The sequence below is a fragment of the Oncorhynchus keta genome, chromosome 35, assembly GCF_023373465.1.
Source record: "Oncorhynchus keta strain PuntledgeMale-10-30-2019 chromosome 35, Oket_V2, whole genome shotgun sequence".
Classification (NCBI taxonomy): Eukaryota; Metazoa; Chordata; class Actinopteri; order Salmoniformes; family Salmonidae; genus Oncorhynchus; species Oncorhynchus keta.
Genome location: NC_068455.1, coordinates 32,385,391 through 32,403,882, shown reverse-complemented (window position 1 = coordinate 32,403,882; position 18,492 = coordinate 32,385,391). Strand labels below are relative to the sequence as shown.

The window sequence follows — 18,492 nt, the reverse complement described above, 5'->3', positions numbered from 1 at the left end:
ACTTATGTTTGTTAGCCTATGTTGCTATGTTGCTTGCTATGCTATTGTGCTAATATTCAGTTTCCTGTTCAACTAGTTTACATAACATTGGATATCATTTCACACAGTTTCATCGTGATAATGTGTGTAGCCTGCAGAAAAACATTCAAACCAAACTAGCACATTATTGATTTGGTTAACTTTCATTGAGGTGACATCATAAAGGTTTTCTGTGATTGTATTGACTAGGCCCTGAACTCAGTAAGGGGAATTTCCAATGCTGTATGCTAACTTAAAAGATGTCTATATTATACTGGTATTTTGTATTTTTTTGTGATATATTGAGTCTTTTGGATTGTCTAATACCTAGAATTAGCCAAGGAGGTTGTATGGTTCAATTGGTTCCTATTCTGAAAGTTTGATAAATTGTGCATGTATATTTAATTGTGCAACAAATGTATTTCGGGTGTCAGACTCATGTACTGTATTTCAATGCAAATTCAGGGGCATTTCTAAAATATTTTGGAGCACCCTCTGGCACTGGCCAGGATGAGGAGCCATCTACCTCCTCAGCCACACAGGCCTCTTCAAAATGATCTCAGAGCCTCGGGATGAGGAGCCATCCACCTCCTCAGCCACACAGGTGTTTTGACAAATGTTGTCTGAGCCTGAGGATGAAGATGAAGAACCATTTGCTTCCACATGTGGGGTGGGGGGTGGGGGGTACACGCACATGTGTTTATGTGTGCACCCATGTATTACATAAACAAAATAAATAATTCCCCTTCTGCAAAGTTTTAAGTTTCCATATTGTAGGTAACAATGATGATTTTATTATTACTGTGTGTATGTATGTGGGATTTTCCACCACTATAAATGCTGTGAATAATGTGTGTAAACTAATGCCCATGTGCTCTCCATTAGAAATGCCTGTAGCAGAATCCCCACCAAATGAACCACTGTCTACAGACCCTGCTGACCGGCCTTCAGTTCTGACACAACTAGTTTGCAGAGGACCAAGTGAGGTACCATCTAACTTTCTTTTCCCAAGGAATGAGAGTGATGGAAGAAGTTGCCACCACCAGTATTTCAGGAAGACCTTGGTGAGTGGTGAAAAAATCCCTAGAAGTTGGTTGGTGTATTCTGAAAGAAACTAACTATTTTCTAAGAAGAACATTTATTTAGTAAACTCAGGACTGACAGATGGGAAACATGCAAGTTCTTTGCTGACTTCACACGACAGCAGCCCAGAACACCAAAACTGCATGAAAAATGTGGAAAGAACTGGCAATGAGGATCAAAAAAGAGGAAACAATTGACAAGCATGAGATGGCACTTATGGAGGCTTAGAGGATAAGATGGAGAGAGGTGCTGACACGTCTGACTACTATTGTGCAGTCTCTGGCAATTAGAAATCTGGCACTAAGACAACACACAGAAACACTGTGCTCTCCATCAAATGGAAATGTCCTCAAAGAGGTTGAACTGATGGCACAATTTGATCCAGTTATGAAAGAGCACCTTAACCATGTCCAAAAAGGGACCTTGTGTCACACCACCAGCTACCTTGGCCACCAAATACAGAATTAACTCATTGATTTGTTGAGAAGCAATGTCATTTCAATAACGGTGAGTGACATCAAGCTGGCAAAATTCTTCTCTATCATTCTAGATTGCACTTCAGATGTCAGCCACACTAAACAGTTGTCAGTTGTGATTAGAATTGTGTCACTGAAAGAGGAGCCTCACATAAAGGAACATTTTCTGGGGTTTCTGGAGGCAGAGGAGTCCACGGGCCAACATTTGGCAGAGGACAGTCTATGATAATGGGACCAACATGAGAAGCAAAAACAAAGGTGTCCAAGCCAGACTCCTGGAAATGAATCAAAGAGCTCTATTTGTGCCACGTGGGGCTCACACGTTGAACCTGGTTGTGTCTTATGCTGCTGAAAGCTCTGTCGATGCCACAGGTTACTTTGGCATCTTACACAAACTGTACACCTTGTTCTCAGGCTCCACACAGGGATGGGCCATCCTGAAAAAACATGTGGACATCACTTTGAAGATGTGGACTGAGACAAGGTGGGAGATTAAAGTTAAGAGAGTCAAGCCACCGAGGTATCAGGCAGCAGTGGTGAGGGAGGCACTGATTGAGGTAAGGGAATTCAGGAAAGATTTTCCACATTGGAAAATGTGGGAGAGAAGTATGGAGTGCTGTCAACCTTCCAAGGTCTCTCAAATGAGGAGCTGACAGAACAATGTGAGGCCCTTAGTATGACACTACACTATAAAGAACACTCAGACATGGATGGCAGAGAGCTTGCACAGAAACTGAAGAACTTGCCTGACATGCCATCGAAGACCATAACCTTGCTTGAGCTGCTGATGTTTATACATGAAAGGGGACTCTCAGAAATGTATCCAAATTTGTGGACTTCTCTCAGAATTTATCTTAATTGGATTCATTTACAGGAGTGACCGTAGCTGAAGCAGAAAGGAGCTTTTCAAAGCTGAAGCTCATCAAATTCTACCTGAGCTCCACCATGTCACAGGAACGCCTTAGTGGCCTTGCTGTCATCAGTATTAACCATGCAATTGCTGGGCTGATCGATTTAAGCTGATCGACTCCCTACATTTTTTATTTATTTACAAAAATATACATTTACGTTCAAAAGTTTGGGGTCACTTAGAAATGTCCTTGTTTTTGAAAGAAAATTTAAAAAATCTCCATTAATATAACATCAAATTGATCAGATATTGATCAGAAACAGTGTAGACATTGTTATGGTTGTAAATGACTATTGTAGCTGGAAATGGCTGATAAAAAAAATGAATATCTACATAGGTATACAGAGGCCCATTATCAGCAACCATCACTCCTGTGTTCCAATGGCATAGAAAGAGGAGTGGGAGGCCCCGGTGCACAACTGAGCAAAAGTACATTTTTATTTTATTTTTTATTTCACCTTTATTTAACCAGGTAGGCTAGTTGAGAACAAGTTCTCATTTGCAACTGCGACCTGGCCAAGATAAAGCATAGCAGTGTGAACAGACAACAACACAGAGTTACACATGGAGTAAACAATAAACAAGTCAATAACATAGTAGAAAAGAAAGAATCTATATACATTGTGTGCAACAGGCATGAATGAGGAGGTTGGCAATAAATAGGCCATAGGAGTGAATAATTACAATTTAGCAGATTAACACTGGAGTGATAAATGATCAGATGAACATGTGCAGGTAGAGATACTGGTGTGCAAAAGAGCAGAAAAGTAAATAAGATATAAACAGTATGGGGATGAGGTAGGTCAATTGGGTGGGCTATATACCAATTTACCATTGAAGCTCATTTGGAGGTTAGATAGCACAGTGTCCAAGGAAGGGCCAGAAGTATACAGAATGGTGTCGTCTGCGTAGAGGTGGATCAGGGAATCGCTCGCAGCAAGAGCAACATCATTGATATATACAGAGAAAAGAGTCGGCCCGAGAATTGAACCCTGTGGTACCCCCACAGAGACTGCCAGAGGACCAGACAACATGCCCTCCGACTTGACACACTGAACTCTGTCTGCAAAGTAATTGGTGAACCAGGCAAGGCAGTCATTAGAAAAACCGAGGCTACTGAGTCTGCCGATAAGAATATGCTGATTGACAGAGTTGAAAGCCTTGGCCAGGTCGATGAAGACGGCTGCACAGTACTGTCTTTTATCAATGGCGGTTATGATATCGTTTAGTACCTTGAGCGTGGCTGAGGTGCACCCGTGACCGGCTCGGAAACCGGATTGCACAGTGGAGAAGGTACGGTGGGATTCGAGATGGTCAGTGATCTGTTTGTTGACTTGGCTTTCGAAGACCTTAGGTAGGCAGGGCAGGATGGATATAGGTCTGTAACAGTTTGGGTCCAGGGTGTCTCCCCCTTTGAAGAGGGGGATGACCGCGGCAGCTTTCCAATCCTTGGGGATCTCAGATGATACGAAGGAGAGGTTGAACAGGCTGGTAATAGGGGTTGCCACAATGGCGGCGGACAGTTTCAGAAATAGACGGTCCAGATTGTCAAGCCCAGCTGATTTGTATGGGTCCAGGTTTTGCAGCTCTTTTTTTTACAGCGGAGCTGTTGGCCGAGGTTGGAGTAGCCAGGAGGAAGGCATTATCAGGGATTTATCGGTGGTGACCGTGTTACCTAGCCTCAGTGCAGTGGGCAGCTGGGAGGAAGTTAGAGAATGTCTAGTTTGAGAAACTGACGCCTCACAAGTCCTCAACTGGCAACTTCATGAAATAGTACCCGCAAAACACCAGTCTCAAAGTCAACAGTGAAGAGGCGACTCCGGGACGCTGGCCTTCTAGGCAGAGTTGAAAAGAAAAAGACCTATCTCAGACTGGCCAATAAAAAGCATATACTAAAATGTGAAAATACTACATGTCATGTCTCACAATCGATATCTATCTTATGTCTATATGGTTTTATGCCCTGCGGGTTTGGGAAGAAAGATGAGGAGTTCAACGGGAAAGTAAGCCTGTCAGGTAGCCTTCATTCTCACACAGCATCCAGCCTAACTGACAGGATGCTGTGCAATTTTTCACATAATTTTTTTCTCTGGCCTCCATTGATTTAGTCACCCTAGTTTTGGCCATAATACAAGGGTAAAAACTACAATAACTTTTGAACGGATTATGATAGAGACATGAGGTTTGGACTTTCTTAGAGGTTATCTACACAATTAAACATACTATTTCACCCATTGGTCAAAATATGCATTATTGATTGGACACCCTATCTAATTACATTTTATTGCCAAATGCATGCCTATCTAGAACAAACACAGCAATGTCATCCTAAATATGAACATAACATTTTGCCACATACTGTTGGTATTAGGCCTACTACATCTGTTTAGAAACGTGTCTAGTCATAGCAAAAAAAATGTGTGGGCATAGCGTAGCAACCCAGTCATTACAGTTTTAGTAGCCTACAACTTTCACATTTTTTTTCTAATTCATAATATCACTGACATTAATTTTATTATATCGAATATACAGTAGTACTAGGCTATAAACCCTTTGTGCTCACTTGTTCTTACTTTCGTTGATGGCAATTCAGTCAGCTGAGTGTAAGCGACAAAACCAAAGCTGTCTCACGCACGAGCGAATTTCCCATCCACGTGTCTGAATACACGATTTGGAAGCAGGATCAAAACAAACCCTCTGATTGGTTATGATAAAAAATGCTAATGAGCTCTTAAAGGGCCATACACTTCTCACGTTGTAATGCCAAAGACACTCTATGGTAACACAATTAAACATCGCCTGCATACTGCTGTTTCTTTAAGACCACTTTATTTACTTATTTTTTATGTTCACGCCCAGTATTTGAGGGCGGAGAGATTTTGTAGCTGATGCCTGTGAAATGAAATCAGCTTGTTGCCGTTTGTCTCACAGAATCAAAGTTGCGGTGGAGTGATACGGACTAAATCCTCTTGGGTTTACAGTGAACAGAGACCATTTACTTTTGTCTATACACCGGTAATATCATCGAAGGACATATCTTGTGGTGAGTTCCGGGTCATAATGTATCAAATAAGATCGAACAGTGTCATTCACCTGTTGTTTTTTATTGTATATTTGGTTTGCTGGTCTGCCTATGCTGTAAAATGTTGGACATTGTGCCATTGAGTCGCGCTACATTGTCTCTCACACCACCTCCAGTATAGTCGCTGGGGCTATTCCCATTCCTGATGTGTGGACATTGCTCACTGATATAGGACATTATATGGATATTTGACAATTGACTTGACGGTAGTTGCGTGTTGTTGTGAGTATTTTTTATTTTGTGTGCGCGTCGAATTGGCATTCCCTCTCTGGAGAGCTTCGTCGGCACCGTGTCGGCATTTCCAGTGTCTCCAATGGTTTTACTCAAACTCCAAACAATCAAGACATTTTTCCAAGTACTCAAGTTGGGAAATAACACATCTGTGTTTTAGTTTATATCGTCAAATTCGCTCAAATTTGCTTAATAACTTGCATGGTTTATAAACAAATTAATTAGTAAGTGTAATAAGACAGATATGACAGGTTCCTTCAAAATAATCAGAGCGTGCTACGATTCTCACGATAAAGAAGAGGATCAAGAATATCTGCAGCCGCATAATAAATTATGCAATACACTTGACAGTTGAGTGAACCAGAGGCTATTTATATATATATATATATATATATATTTCACCTTTATTTAACCAGGTAGGCCAGTTGAGAACAAGTTCTCATTTACAACTGCGACCTGGCCAAGATAAAGCAAAGCAGTGCGACACAAACGACAAAAACAGAGTTACACATGGAATAAACAAACATACAGTCAATAACACAATATAAAAAAGTATATATACAGTGTGTGCAAATGTCAAGGAGGTAAGAAAATAAATAGGCCATAGTAGCGAAGTAATTACAATTCAGCAAATTAACACTGGAGTGATAGATGTGCAGATGGTGATGTGTAAGTAGAAATACTGGTGTGCAAAAAAGTAAATAGAAACAATATGGGGATGAGGTGGGTAGATTGGATGGGCTATTTACAGGTGGGCTGTGTACAGCTGCAGTGATCGGTAAGCTGCTCAGATATCTGATGTTTAAAGTTAGTGAGGGATATATAAGTTTCCATCTTCAGCGATTTTTGCAATTCGTTCCAGTCATTGGCAGCAGAGAACTGGAAGGAAAGGCAGCCAAAGGGGGTATTGGCTTTGGGAATGACCAGTGAGATATACCTGTTGGAGCGCGTGCTACGGGTGGGTGTTGTTATCGTGACCAGTGAGCTGAAATAAGGCAGAGCTTTACCTAGCAAAGACTTATAGATGACCTGGTGCCAGTGGGTCTGGCGACAAATATGTAGCGAGGGCCAGCCGACGACAGAATACAGGTCACAGTGGTAGGTAGTATATGGGGCTTTGGTGACAAAACAAATGGCACTGTGATAGACTACATCCAGTTTGTAGAGTAGAGTGTTGGAGGCTATTTTGTAAATGCCATCGCCGAAGTCGAGGATCGGCCTATAGGCTACTAATCTCAGTTACCTGAATAGTTTTAGTGTCCTTTGCTCAACACATCCGTCTTGACCACACTCCTTATACATAAGTTCATTTTGACAAAAAGAGAATATTTGGTCAGGTTTCCAGATAGTGGATTGGGGGTGGGGGGGTGTAGTCTGTTGTGTGTGTGTTGTCAGTATGGGTGGGGGTGATGTTCAGAGTTGTCTTGAGTTATACTAGGCTATCTGTGAGTCAATTGAGCCCAATACAGTAGGGGGAGCCACTGGTTGACACATACTTGAGGGAACAGACTTTGGTCCGTGGCAGAGAACTGAATGGTAGTTGTAACAAAATACCGCCAGAATATACTTTTGTGCAACTTCCATGTTCTTGTATTGTGTTTGTCAAAACAACGCACTAAGTGGTGTTGCATGTAGGTTTTATTGCGAATGCATACAGGGTGCCATAGCAAACCTCTTTACACAGAATAATAGGCACTAAAGAAACTGAGGCAAATCTCTTTTGGTGAAGAAATGAAAAAGCATCCTCAAAACCTGGCATGTTGACAAATCCAAGGAGAGAAGAAGAGACTGGCTCCGTCTTTCTTCATCCAAGGCTGTCATTACCCATTTGCGGCAGACTCTCATTTGGAAGTGTATAGTGGTGTGGTAGTAGCCTAACCCTGTATTACAGTATTGATGGAGAGTTCTAAAAGGGTTCACGAGGCTACTTACATTTCAGCAGTATTTTGATAACACTTTGACCGCCATATAGCTGAAGGCTGTGTGATGCTGTGAATTAACCAAACATAGAGATTGTTGTCTGCTCTGCTTAGCCAAGGGCCTCAGGAGAATCCTAGTATGAATCTCTGCCAGTACTGGAGGGATCCTCAAGTTTGATCGAGCAGCAATGTTGTAGAGAAGCTTTTCACTTTTTTTCTTCCCTTCTTTCTCTTTTTATTTTTTATTTTACAAATTTTTTTTTTTACAAATCTCATTAGCAGTGTAGACCTATTCATTATGAGCAAGTCTCTAGACCAAGCGTCAGACTCGTCATTTAAGCCTGTTTGTCGTATTTGCAAGTCTAGGCTCTATTGTCTCGGCTACTCTGCATGGTATAGTCTCAAGCCATTGGACTGTATGAGGGACCACGCTAGCCACAGGTCCGCTGGGTTGAGGTCGGAGAGAGATGGAGACTGCCTCTCACTCAACCCTGTCTGCCAAACCCCCCATTTTGGTTCATTTAGCCAACGAGTCTCCAAACCACAGCCAACTGTGTGGTTTGATCACTATGACGAGCTGAGCGATTTGTCTAAATCAGCACTGTGCTTCACAACCACAGACTGAGAAGAGCTCTGCTAGCTTTCTGTTCCACATAGATCTCCTCTACGGACTGTGCTCTGCTCTGGCTGGATCAGCCAGCATGGCCTTTATTTATAGAAGGGTAGTTATTATGGATTATAAAGGTTGTCTTTAATGGTAATTATTGTTCTGACCAAATGACCAAGTACATTTACAGAATGGTAAATGTTCTCTATGGTAATGCCTGAGGCAAGGTCATCTCATCAGTACAGAGACAGACATGTTTAGAATCCACATTGATTTGAAGGTAAAGATCCCAATTTGTCAATATCAATACAGTAGTCAATGGAAGTCTTAGCAGAGTAATATGCTTAACTCTCTCTCTCTTCTCCCTCTAGGCAGGTCTTAGCAGATTTCTGCCGAATGGATGATGAGGAGGATGATGTGTTTGTGCCAGACTCATCCCACTGCTGGCGCACAGCCTTCAGGGAAATAAAGTACGAGGACAGAGGCACCCAGACACCCAGCCCTGCCCTGACACTGCCCAACGACATGCTGCCCTGTGGGGTGGCCCAGGAGCCCAGACCACTCTTCTACGGTGAGGCCTACAACACACACACGCACACACACACAAACAAACAAACACAGTGTGAGAAATAGGTAAGAGTGGAACTCTGCTGTAGTCAGCTCCTGGCGCCTGATAGTCCTAGCCACAGAAGCTTTTATGACCTGTGTGTAGTGTACCCAGCTGCTTTCCCATTCAGATGGCGCCACATGAGGTTGTTTAGCCTGGCCCTGTGCAGACGTGACGACAGGCCACACCTGTATAACTGACCCTTTACTTGGACACCGTGGCGCTGTCTGTCAGTAATGCCCTCTTTGTCCTGGCACACTACAGATAATGCTGGTAATTTAAAAGATTACTGTGTGTAAACTTTGGAGTGTTACGAGGTGCAGGGCTTATGAAATTGACCTGACCAGTATCTATGGCCTTTTTCCTACAGGCAACGCAGGCTTTCGATTGCACTTTCCAGCGCGGTTTGAGCAGGTTGGAGACCAGGGGCCTCAAGAGCAGCATCAGGTGGAGAGAGGGAGGATGGAACGGCTTCAACAGCAGCCTCAGCAGCCTGCACAAAGCATGGAGGTCTGCATTGGACAGAAACTCCAACTCATCGGAGACCAGTTCTACCAAGAACACCTTCAACTGGTGAGGATACCCACCGTGATTGACTGCACAACACAGCGAAAGCACACTGGATAGGCCTACTGTACTCAGGGGCCTGCAGAGAGAGTGAGCACCAGAAGTGGCTTCTTTATGGGCATCCGTTGTAGTCATGTCTAAGTGTCCCATGTTTGTTTTGGCCAGTGAACATGAATTAGCCCATTGTTCTGACCTCTCGTTCTACCTCTCCAAGACACAGCTTAACCAGGGCAGACCCTCCCCCTCCTCAGCTTCCTGTTTATTTGTCTCTGCCTCTCTCCCCCCATTTCCTCCCTATGCTGCCACGGTGCCACAGGGGGCATGAAGGAGTCCACCACAGACATTATGGTCAGGGTGACATTGCTAGTTACTGTGCTGAATACGTTGAAGAGCTCAGACTGTAACTCTCTTGACATCAGTGGAGGCTGGTGGGAGGAGCTATAGGAGGACATGCTCATTTTAATGGCTGGAATGGAATTAATGGAACAGAGTCAAACATGTGGATTCCATATATTTGATGAGTTTGATACTGTTCCATTTATTCCATTCCAGCCATTACAATGAACCTGTCCTCCTATAGCTTCTCCCGCCAGCCTCCTCTGCTTGACATACTATACATTTGGTTGTATTGGTGGTAGAACTGTGGATCTTTGAGATTTTCTTTCTGCAGAGCACCAATGGCACATTTTGAGGAGAAGGAAATACTAAGAGAGTCATCAAGCAGAACAAAACTAAAGGCACACACTTACACACATAAACACACTCAACACACTCTCACACAGAGAAAAAGCAGAAGTGGCCGGACTAGGTAAACATGTTGTAACCCGAAGCTTGGCGCATGAGCCCGGGGGAACAGATGTGGTCAGGGAGTCTCCAGCCAGTCCTGCAGATCAGTTACCCCCACCACCCACAATAGACTCCCAAATAAGAGGGCTGTGTGTCTGGAGGAGGGGCCGGGATGGGCCCACTCACTTAATGCACACCCTATCTAATGGGCTTAGGGGTTTGACCAACTAAAGACAACTGTCTTGAATTTCCTCAAAATCACTTTCATGAAGTGCATGGACCTTTTCAGTCTCATATAGATAGATATTCAAGGCTTTATTTAGGCTCTGAAACTACATTTATGTCATCAGATTGGTGTAACTAAGCAGACTTCTTATTCGCTGATGTGTTTCTGATTTTCTCCCACACTCCGGCTGAGGTTAAATTAATACCACAGACTGCTGTCCTGTAGCCACACTGCACCGTGACTCATGTGATGTGACACAGGAAGTTAAAGGCAGAGTCAGGCAGGCGTTATGTTATCAGGGCTGCGATACACTGACTGACGTACAGCAGAGACAGAACCAGGGCAGAGGATGAGGAAGTGGCTCTTGCTCTCTCCTTACTCACTGGGTAAATGCAACAACAAGTGAGAGTAGTCAGAGTGAGAACACTGTGATATCATATCCTGAAGTTGCAGAGCTCTAGGGCACATACACTCCCACACTGCTAACTAAGCCTAGCAAGTTAAGGAAAAAAACAACTGTGAGGTAACTTTTTTTTTTCAAAGCCCAGAGAATAGTGGATCTGGATTATTGACTTTGGCAACATACTGTATATAGCAACCAACAGTTAGGTGTTATTTCAGTCCTTGAAGTTATTGACTACTCTCTTGTCATTCAAGTGGGCAGAATTACTGTTCTTGTCTGCAGAGCCCACTCAGCCCAGGGAGTTGTACAGGCCTGAGTCTCTGAGAGTTTCTCTCTGCCTGTCTGGCTGCTGTTGAGTGATGCTTGGACAGACTAACCCAAACAGATCAGTGTGTTTTTAATGCGTGATCTCCAGTTTAGCCCATGGCTGCTATTCCTGGCGCTGTGCTTTCATTGTGTAATGCAGTCTTCAGCAGTGAGGTAGGTAACCCACCTCAGGCTGCTGGTGCTTGGCAGAACAGTGTGTGTGTGTGTGTGTGTGTGTGAGTGTGTGTGTGTTTGTGTGTGTGTGCATGAGAGGAAGTGTGTGTGTGTGTGTGCGTGTATGTGTGAGCATGACTGTGATAGTCTTTCAATCTCTCACTTGGACTGCCACCTTTCAATGATATGTTTCTCGCTCTTGTCAATCGATCATTGCAATCATGTATTGTAGAGCATCAGAAGGCTTTCAAACGCAGTTTGACACCCATCTCCTTGACTGACTCATAAACAACCCCTTCTGTTTCCCTATCATCCTACCATCATGGCCCATGGCAGGGGGAGGCAGTAAGGTGCTTAAGTGTGTAAGTGGAGCGTTGGTGCTGACATATAAACTGCTCTCAGTCTGAGAAGGCTGGAGAGCAGAGACCCCGAGAGCAGAGCAGTACTGACATGACATGAGGAGGGTAGCCATTTGAGACATGGCAGTAATGACAGTCACAATGACAGGAAGACTGCCACAGTCTGCATGGGTCGAGGAGCAGAGTTGGGTGACACCAAGACTCCTCCTGGTGCTCTCGATGAGTGTTGAAAACCCAAGCGCTGAATGTCCCTATGGTATGTTTGTGTGTGTGTGTCTCAGATCTCCATTCCTTATCTTCTCACTGTTCTGTAAGGGCACTTCACTTTCTCTACAGTTGTTGAGATATAGATAGTCTAGATTCCTGTCCTCTCCTGCCTGTTGGCTGTCCACTCCTGCCCTGAGATGTGTGGCTCTGAGTCTCTGGCAACTGGTCGTTGCCTGTCTGTGTAGCATATAAGCCAGTGCCCCTGTGAGCCTTAGGACAGACAGACAGACAGACAGACAGACAGACAGACAGACAGACAGACAGACAGACAGACAGACAGACAGACAGACAGACAGACAGACAGACAGACAGACAGACAGCATCATGAGGCTCTGATAAAAACACATCAGGGTTGTGTTGGCGTGATGACATTCTGCATCTGGCTAGTGTCTGTTCTCTATCACTGGCTAAATTTAGAACCTGACCGAGTCGTATTAGACAGTTGGTGGTGTGACTCGTGAATCATGAGTGAGCGACAGGGCTGGCCCACACCCCACCATCTCTGAGCTGAGCTGGGTGGAGGAACCAGAAGAGGAGGAAAGGGTCACTGTCAAACTGAGGGGCTTTCTGCTGCTGATCTTAGAGAACAGGACGTTGTGGCTGTGAAGCAGATATCATGTACACATTAGGTGCGGTTTAAGCAATGTTTGTTGATAAAAAGATATGAGCCCATTGTGTTAACAGATGGCCTGGAAGTATCTTGCCCAGGTATTGCTCACTGTAGGCCTACAAAACACTGTACAGCAATACTGACAGTCACAACTACCTGTAATGGGCTTTGCCCTCTGTGAGAGCTGGCCTGTTCGGGTGTAATCACAGACAGATGGATGGGCTTGGTAATGTGCTTTGTAGTTGTAATTAGATCTAAAGAAAGGGTGTCTCAAGGCAGAACTGTGTTGCGATGTTAGCTGTTGTTAGGGCTCAGAGTATCTTCAGGTGAACTAGTTCAATTTGTGCTACGTATAATGTACATTTATGATGAAAACTGGTGTGTGTGGAGCGTGCAAGAGCCGGTTTGCACCTGGCACCAGCTTATGCAACACTCTACAACAGCGTTTCCCAAGCTAAAGGTTACGACCCTATGTGGGGTCGCCTAATTTAAAAATGATGACAGGAACTAAAATAAAAAAATCACGCTTGGTTCATAGAACCGGGGTCATGTCAGTCACCTCCTGTAGCCGCTAGATACAGTTGCAATAAACAGAGCGGTTTCTGTTTTCTTCCTACAAATATGTCTCTATCTTTTGAACGGTTTAAGCTGTGGCAGAGAACCTGGGCCTTACCACAATGGAGAGTGCAGGCTAGTTATAAACAGCTTGATCTCTGTGGTTGGTCACAGATGCTGCCTCAGCTGTTTTGTTAAGATGGTACAAGTCAACTCGGCAGTCACGCTTTGGTGGAATTGGAATACAATGGGATAATGTTGCCTGAAACTGCCAATGTGCTTACAGTATATTGCCAAAATGTATTTTCCAGCCTATTGCTGGTCTTTGTTAGTTTATGGCATGTGTCTAAAAATAGCCAGGGTGTTATCAGGTCCAGTACTGTCTGTTTCGTCTGTAGATTAGTTACTTTGTGGATCTAAGCTCAGCTCTCATACTGAGATGCATTTCTGTGGGTCTCCGCCCTTCCTCAAGTGCTCCCTAATCCTATTTAGTGCAATTATCTTATCTCCTCCTTTCAATGGCAGAGATAGCATTATCCTCCAAATCACACACTATCCAGTTGGCTCTCTATCCAGAGAGGGAGGCTGCTTTGGATGTGCTGTTGGATTCTGCTTCCATAGACAAGAGCTGTGCAATGAATGTGTCTGTGGCATGGGGTGGTAGTTCGTGTTACACTGGCTGTATAGGGTTCTCAATCCTGCACACAAAGAGACGGCGTTAATAAGTAGTGCTGGGGACAGGCACAGACTGTTGTGAAAATATGAGCGCCATTCCGGTTTCTGGTTTTGACTTACTCCTCCTCAATTTACTCTGTTGATGCCTCTCACTGACAATCACCACACATCACTCACCAACAACCATCCAGAGCTCCAATTGAACACCCTGGTAAGTGAATGATGCCATCATTTGCCATTGACTATGCCAGTTTCCTGACTCTCCTGTCCACATCCTGTTCTGACTCGGTTGTTTTTCTCCCTTGTTTTGTTGCAGTATCACCGAAACCAAAGGAACATGAGGCCCTTGTGGTGGCGCCTGGCCTCAGCTCTGCTCACCCTGCTGTTTGAGCAGGAGGCCATCGCTGGAAGGGGGAGAGCAGGGTGGAGGTGATGGAGAAGACCAGCCCAGACCACCCCTCTCCCACAGGGACTGGACTCCTAATGGCACTGTCAAATGTAACATGGGTCAGTTTGGGGAAAAGAAGAGAGAAAAGGTCACCGCAGGACGGAGACAACCATTTTTTTTACAAGGTTCATTTTTTTCCAAGAAGATGCCATGTTGTTTCACGAGATTCCTCTACTGGACGATGTCCTTATTTTGGTAATTGTGTGATGTAGTATTTTGTACAGTCATTATTCCTGTTGAATTTGTTTGCACTTGTGTATGTGTACATCTTGAATGGCCTCCATGGACCTGGGAATGCCTTATCAATGTCTCCTGCCACAACCCAACGACTGTTGACATGAACCAAGCAGAAGAAAACAAGATATGGAGGGATCTGAAGAAGGGAAAGAAGAGTGGTTCGTGGGGTTTTCTTTTCTGAAGTTTCCCAGGAAATAATCGGTCAAACTTGACAACAAATTTCCAAAGGCACAGTTTCTCAGAACAAAGCATTTTGCACCTCAACTCGTCCTTCTCCTCAATGGGGTTGTGTGTATACTGTCATAATACTGTTATATTACATGTTGATTTTTCTTTGCTCTTCCAGTCACTTTCATTGCATTGATTTCAATAGTTGTTGTTTTTCCCAGTGTCACCAAAAGTAATAAGAACAAAATTGTGGAGCCCTCGGTGGCTTCTAAGGTGGCTAGTGCCACTTTGTGTTGTGAAGGTTGATTTAGATTTATTATGAACCCCATTAGCCGACGCCAATGGTGACAACTAGTTTTACAGGGGTCCAACATATAACGAAAAAGACATTACAGACAAAATACTTTTACAATTTAGATACAACTTCCGAGACAAAGGGGAGTTACTTCAAGAGAGAGAACACCGTATTTTCAATCATAGTCTATTTCCAATTGTCCCAAAACTGGACCCCAGCCACTGTAAGAAACAGTGTGCTGATCATTTTAGTCTCTTAAGACTTTCAGGCCCTTCAAGTGGAGCTATGGATCCACATTGTTTGCACTATAGTACATTAGTCAGGAGTAGATTAGGTAACAAAACCAACCTCTATTATTCAATGAAGGTGTTTAACTGTATCTGATTTGTCATGGTAACATTACAATGTTTTCAGTCACATTTCCATTCATTTTCATTCACATATCATCACAGGAACTGACCTATGGACCAACAGTCTGAGGTACGAGTGATGCTGGTTAACTGAAGGCCTCATTGAAATTCCAGTGTTTTTTTAGCCCTCTAGCTGATGTGCTTTTTAACCCACTGTCAGATATTCAATTGTATTCTGGACACCAATGCAATAATGTGCAAACAAACCAGTGAAACAACAGCCTTTCCTCTCCTCTCCTCTCAGGATTCTTACATGGGCTTGTATACTTCCTTTTGTTCCTGTGGGGTGATCTTGTATTAGTTCTTTGTCATCGGATCCTGTGGTGTAACTGTTTGATAGAAATGACCACTGCTAATCCAATTGACAAGAGAAAGTGTCTGAGATTAGATAGAAGTAACTGGTAGTGTGGAAGACTGTATTTGCTGTTGAAATTTGAATCTGTTTGATGTATTCTTGAAGATGCTGTTTGTTGTACATTTTATTGCCTTTTTACTTTACTTTCGTCCATTTTGAAGGAGCAGTATACATATTTTAGACACAACTCTTATTACCCGGTTATGTTTGGTCCTACAGTACTTATGTGTCATCATCTGTCTGTATAATCAGAGCTTTTTTTTTCAACCCTTCATTTAGAATACTGGAGATATGTCTCAGGGCCAGGGAAAATACAATACTTTTAGTAAGAGTTTCCCATGTAGAGTAGAAGGACAAAGGAAATGAGTGGTTAAGTCCATTTCTGTTTGTCTGCATCAGTTGAAATACATTTGAAACATAACCATAGATACAAAGGTACACTTTAGACAGAGTGGTCAGATGATTCCGCTTGCTATGACTCTGTTATGGCAGGGACTACGTTAGAAGCATGTGGGGCAGTGAGAGATCAGCTGAACGTTGGTGTTGTTTGTTTTTGTTTCCTGCAGATCCTGAACACTGAGCCAGTCACCGTAGCTTCCTGTCTCACTGTAGCACATTGACCAGTTTCTAAACTTGCTTATCTCAGTCTACTGTAGCCCACGTCTCTGTGTACTGCTCCTCCATTTCCTTTAGGACTTTTGGTGTTGTTTTCAGTTTTGTATTTATTTTATATTTATTTTTTGTATATTCACCCTTTTCTACTGTATAGATTTTGTGTGCAATTTATCTTCCTTTTTTTGGTTCTAGATGTGTGTATGATACATTTGTTTGATTGTGCAGAGCGATGGTTGTCTGCACTGTGTCTGGTTTTCCCTGAGGGTAATAATCTCCAGAAATGGGCCCAATCGGTTAAGGCATTTATCTAAATCAGCCACGTCACGTCATCCTTTCAGTAGACAGCAGTAGAATCTGTTTCCTGGTCAATGGCTTGGAGCTGGATCAGTAACCTTCCGATAATTTGCCTCGTTTTTCTTCAGTCACTGGGCATTGGTTATGGGTTCATTCCTTTTTGTCTTCTTTAGCGTTCTTTTGTAATCAACATGCACTGGAAAGTACTTTGCGTCTGTAGAGCTGGTGGCTCCCTGAGCTATCCCTGTGTTATTGTACAGTGTACTCTGGATCGTTCTCTCAAGTCTGTCAGGTGCTGAACTAGCTGAGTGTGTCTTTACTATAGCAGACCATTGACGAAGCTATAACCTGTATAGGACATTTTTTTATTTCTTTGAAAGAGAAACAAGCCACCATGATGCCCATAAATCATTTGGGAGAGAGGGTTCTGAAGCTGTGTAGTGCAGATAGTATATGGCAAGTCTATCTCAGCACTATGCAAGGCTACAGGAACTAAAAAGAGTGAGTTTTGTATAATATGGATAAACCATAAGTGTCTTGAATTTTTGTAGTCCACTTTCTTTAAATTTGAAGTTTTTTGAGGAAGGTTTCAATTTGTATGTTTATTTTTTTTATTATTTGTATTAAGAAACTTCCTTGGTCATTGTCTTCGTAACTTTTTAAATGTCTTTTCATATGAAAGGGCCAGGTTTTATACAGACAGTTTTTACGGTTTTAAATCCTTTTTAATACTTGTTGGATCTTTTTATGAGTCCAATGAGATCAAGGGCTTTTTCATATAAAAATGAACTTGAAACATTCCTTTTGTGACTGGTTCTGGTGTAAACATGTTTTCAACGATAACAACAAAACAAAATGTATTTCAGTGTTGTACACCATCTGACATCATCACCATTAAACATAGTCCTCTCTAAGGAACCGATGAACTGTACATGTATTACTGACACCCTGGAAAATGCCTTTAACTGCTCAGTTTCAACTAAGTCTTGATTATCACACACTCTCTGTACTCCCAAGAAAAGAGACCCAGTGAAAATGTAGCATTTCTGTAAACATTGACTGTGTGTTTTCGAGACTGTACTGTGCACTCATTTATTTTTTTGCGTTTCATTTCTTTTGTCGAAGGACAATTTGTTATGTAGTGCAATATGCTGTACATATAAGAGCTTTTCTCTGCTAATCTTTTTCTGAATTTCTTCTTGGTTTTTTGGCTCTTTTTTCCAATAAAATTGTATTAAAAGTGTAAAAGGTTTCTCTGTTATTTCTCTCCCCAAAAAGGTCCCCTGGTAAAAGTAGATGTTGTGGTTACTTGATAAATGACTCAAGTTGTGCTGAGGTAGAACTTATTATTCTCTCCCCTCCTACAATGTCAAACATCAAGACGTCCATGTGTTACAAGCATCATTGTGAAATGAAGCCACTTGAAACTAGCCAACCATCTGAGGATAGCCAGCCAGCCATTAGAAGTTAGCCAGGCGTTTGGCATTGGTAGTGCTCATCACATCCCTCTACTGAGAGTTCATTCATTTGGTGGGAGCGATAGGGCCTTCGGCCTGAGGATGAATGTTAAGCTGCTCTTTTTGTATACACACACGCCTGTCTAGCAGGGCGATAGCAACACTGAGGATGAGTAGCAACTACAGAAGACCTGTGTCCTGGTCTCCAGCAGAGCCCTGGTAAAGAGTGTCCGTGGATAGAGCGAAGGAGAGAAGTGCCATCGCTCTGCATTACTGTCACTTCGACAAAGGGCAGAGCCACTGCTGCTGTGCTTGCAGATTACTTGCTAATGGCGCTCTGAGGGCAGGAGGC

At 43.1% G+C, this 18,492-nt stretch overlaps 1 protein-coding gene across 1 annotated transcript; it reads left to right on the top strand.

Moving 5' to 3' along the window:
* Nucleotides 1-5,366: 5,366 nt before the first annotated feature.
* On the top strand, nucleotides 5,367-17,931 carry LOC118368352 (bcl-2-modifying factor-like). Its single transcript, XM_035752381.2, has 4 exons — nucleotides 5,367-5,530; nucleotides 8,698-8,897; nucleotides 9,304-9,506; nucleotides 14,178-17,931. Exons 2-4 carry the CDS (start codon nucleotides 8,723-8,725, stop codon nucleotides 14,292-14,294), a joined length of 495 nt encoding a protein of 164 aa, XP_035608274.1. The 5' UTR covers nucleotides 5,367-5,530; nucleotides 8,698-8,722; the 3' UTR covers nucleotides 14,295-17,931.
* Nucleotides 17,932-18,492: the final 561 nt, after the last annotated feature.